General features: G+C 46.1%; 1 protein-coding gene across 1 annotated transcript; it reads right to left on the reverse strand.

The window, feature by feature from the left end:
- Window positions 1–2,328: 2,328 nt before the first annotated feature.
- Window positions 2,329–2,624, reverse strand: DACRYDRAFT_110974 (uncharacterized protein; the record flags this gene model as incomplete). Its single annotated transcript, XM_040769155.1, has 2 exons — window positions 2,329–2,509; window positions 2,572–2,624. 2 exons carry the CDS (start codon window positions 2,622–2,624, stop codon window positions 2,329–2,331), a joined length of 234 nt encoding a protein of 77 aa, XP_040625438.1.
- Window positions 2,625–3,792: the final 1,168 nt, after the last annotated feature.

Consider the following 3,792-nt stretch of genomic DNA (forward strand, 5'->3'; position numbering starts at 1 on the left):
GATAGGTCTTAGTCATCAGGTCTACTCCACTTCCTTGTTGCCTGCTTAGACTCTTGGCACTCTTAGGTGAGCAGACTTAGTCAGCCTGTGTTGCCCTAACAATCCCTCAGATTTGATCTCTGAGGAAACTCCTTAGTCTACAAGCAGTTTCTAAGTCATCTCATCATCTTGAAGCCCCTTCTACACATGCCTGAACACCCTGCTCTCAGAAACCTGCCTTGACTCCACAACTCTTGCTACACTTTTAGCTATCTATAACCAACTTATAACACCCCCTGGGACCCCCCAGTGACCCCCTTGGACCCCCCCAATAATCCAGCTGGCCCTGGTGATGTGGATATCAACTAGTACTGCTGGTTAGAGCTGCTTTCAACCACAGTAGACCCCCCAGCACTTCATCTATTGTTTGGGATTAGTGTGTGGCAACCTTGCTAGACCTAGTGCCCTCACAATTCCCCATTGCTCAAATGGTTCAACTGGTGGAAGTGGGTGTTGTTCTTCAAACTCCTGTCATTTCCTTGGATTGGAGAAGATTTGACATTGTGGACATGTCCAATAATATGTCTCACAATCTTTTTGTCATCCAGGCCACCAACCCTGTCCTCTGAGCAAGTCAAGCATACTGTGGACACCCCAATGGCCATACTCCTTATGAAGCACATTGCATAATTCTGCACGGTGCAAGAATGGGATAAAGGGTGAAGACTTGTTTCCATTTGGCCCAGTAAATACAAGTGTTTCCGCAACTGTGTCATATCGGAAATCACCAGCTTGTCTCTTGGCTTCTTTGACAAGGTTTTCTGGGACTGAGGCTGGAATTTCTTCATTCTCCAGTACTGCTGGTACTAGTAATGGCCAGTCCATCCATTTGAATGAGTTGAAATCAAAGTCCAATGCCACAATTTCAGTAACATCTGGACCTTCTCCCCCTTTGAAATTGTCTCTCATCCTTGAGAGCACATCTGGAATGGTGTTCTCTACTCCTTTCCAATAGATGATCTTCACATCCATCATGGAGAACTCTTCAATCCACTGAGCAAGGCATTGAGTGATGACCTTTTGTTGCTTGAGGTAAGCAAGAGAAGCATGGTCTGTCAAGACTGTTGTCTGACTGACTGCCCCTTCTAGGTAGATATACCATTTCTGCCATGCATACAGCACAGCAAGAAGTTCTTGTTCTTGGGCTGGATAGTTTTGCTCTGCAGATGTGAGCTTGCAGGACTTGAAGGCTATGGGGTGCCAATGTCTGGCTTTATCTTGCTGAGCAAGTTCTGCACCAATTGCAAAGTCCAAAGCATCTGTTGCAACTCGATATGGCTTGTTCATGTCTGGTGGTCCAAGCACTGGAGCTGAAGTCAAGGCACTCTTGAGCTTGCAAAATGGATTCTCACATGACAGTGTCCATGTTACCAGAGAAAGCTTTGAAACCTTCCCTTTTGTCAAGTCATGCAGTGGTCCGGCAATCTTTGCAAAATGCTGGATAAAGTGACAATAATATGATGCAAGGCCAAGGAAGGATCAGACTTCTGTCACAGTTTCCGATTGTTTCCATTCCTTGATCATGGCAACTTTCTCCTCTTGCACTGCAATACCACTTGTCAAGATATAGTGTCCAAGAAAATTTGTTGATGTTGCTCCGAATTTGCATTTCTTGGGGTTCATGTACAAGTCTGCACTTGTCAAGGCTTCAAGGACTTGTCAGACATGTTCTGGGTGTTCCTCTTCAGTCTTTGAGTATATCAAGATATTATCAAGATATACAAGAATGAAATGGTCAAGTTATGGTCCCAACACTCTGTTCATGAGTCATTGGAAGACTGCTGGTGCATTCTGCAGTCCAAATGGCATTACAAGCCATTCATAGTGCCCATATCTTGAAGAAAAAGTGGTTTTTGGAACATGTGGGGCTGCAATTTGAATCTGGTGAAAGCCAGATGTCATATCGATCTTGGAGAAAACTCTTGCTCTGCCAAGTTGATCCAGACAATCTGAGATGAGTGGTAGAGGATGCCAATCTCTTGCAGTCACTTCATTCACAGCCTGGTAGTCAATACACATTTGCCAACTGCCATCAGCCTTCTGCACAAACAATACTGGTGATGACCATGGTGATGTGGAGGGTTGAATAAAACCCTTTTCGAGGAGGTTGTTGAGCTGTTCTCAGAGTTCATCCAACCAAGGCTGGCTCATGGGTCTTGGGTTTTCAGCCCATGGAGTTGTGTCTCCTGTCTCAAGAAGTGCTTCTACTTCTTGTGACACAGTGGGTGCATGGGGAATACCTTTGGTGAAGCAAGAGCAGTAGTGATCAAGTACCTTCTGCAACCTCATTCATAATGGCTCCCCTACTGCTGCCAGTTTTGGTTCACCAAGCTCCGCAGCTTCTTGTGTGCCTGGAGCTGGTTCCTCCTCAAAATGTGGCTTCCCAACTGTGACTTCATTCAGCAGCATCTTTCCAGATGCCAGAGTCTTGTCTGAGAATAACAAGGCAATGAAGGCTTCACTCTTTTGCCTGCACATTACTCAGTAGAAACCATGTCAACTTAACAGTGTCTGGTCTTCAAGCTCTACTACTGAGAGCTCTCAAATTTGGGCACGGAGTGGATGTGCTGTTGGGCAGAAGACATGAGGGTGACCTGCAGCATCACATAGGTGCCATTCTCCCTTATCCCAGTCTGTGTAACTAACATTCTTCAGGATCCAATCCCAGCCAAGGATGAGATCATAGGTGGCAAGTGGCACAAGTTTAGCAAAGACTTGTCCAGTATACAAGTGACCACAAGCAAGATTCAGTTGGGTTCTTTCATTTTGTTCCACTTGCTGTCCAAGTGCAGTCTTGACAGTGAACAGTTTTATTTGCTCTTGTTGAACAGAGCCATTTCAGCTGGCCCACCAGTCCAAAACAAATGTTTCTTCAGCACCAGTATTCACAAGCACATTGGCCATCATGTCATGTAACTCCATGGTAAAAACAACACTGTGTCCTCCACTTCTGGGCAGGGCACTCAACTTGATTGCTTCAACATCGAAGCTGGTGTCTTCTTCTTGCATCACAGCATCTTCGACAGACACTTGACCTTCATGGCCAGCTCACATGCTGATAGGGCTCTTCTTTGGGATGGACAGTGGGCCCTCTACTGGTGTCCCTTCCCTTTTCCTGCCTAATACTTGGCTTTCAATTCCTCTTCTTCTTGGCAGCATTGGTAATGGGATCAGGGCAAGTGTTCATCTGGTGACCTTCCTTGTTGCAGTTCCAGCATCAGAGCTTTGGCTGGGTGCATGAACCTGAGGCAACTGCATTCATTTCTGAAACTTGTGTGGTGCTTTTCTTCTGAAGTCAATGACCCTGGTGACTTCCCATGGAGGGGCCCATGGGAATGAAGGACCCATCATATTGCTGGGCAAGCCAAACAACTGACTGGTAGTTGAGACTAGTTGGGTGTTGCTCCAAGTCATACCAAAGCTGACTGAGGATTCCAGACCAGAGCCCTGAGACAAATGCAGCCACCTTGACTTTATCAGCAAGTCCAGTGGTGTTCATTGCTTTGGATTCAAACTTGAGGATCTACTTGTTGAGGGTGGTGTCACCCTGTTTCAGAGAGAACAGAGCACAATAGCTGATGATGTCTTGGTTGGCAGATGTTAGGGCAACACAGGCTGACTAAGTCTGCTCACCTAAGAGTGCCAAGAGTCTAAGCAGGCAACAAGGAAGTGGAGTAGACCTGATGACTAAGACCTATCTACAGTATAGGTACCTGTGGATGATCCTAAGAGACCAAGTCTGAAGAGACAGTC

Source organism: Dacryopinax primogenitus (genome assembly GCF_000292625.1).
Source record: "Dacryopinax primogenitus strain DJM-731 SS1 chromosome Unknown DACRYscaffold_19, whole genome shotgun sequence".
Classification (NCBI taxonomy): Eukaryota; Fungi; Basidiomycota; class Dacrymycetes; order Dacrymycetales; family Dacrymycetaceae; genus Dacryopinax; species Dacryopinax primogenitus.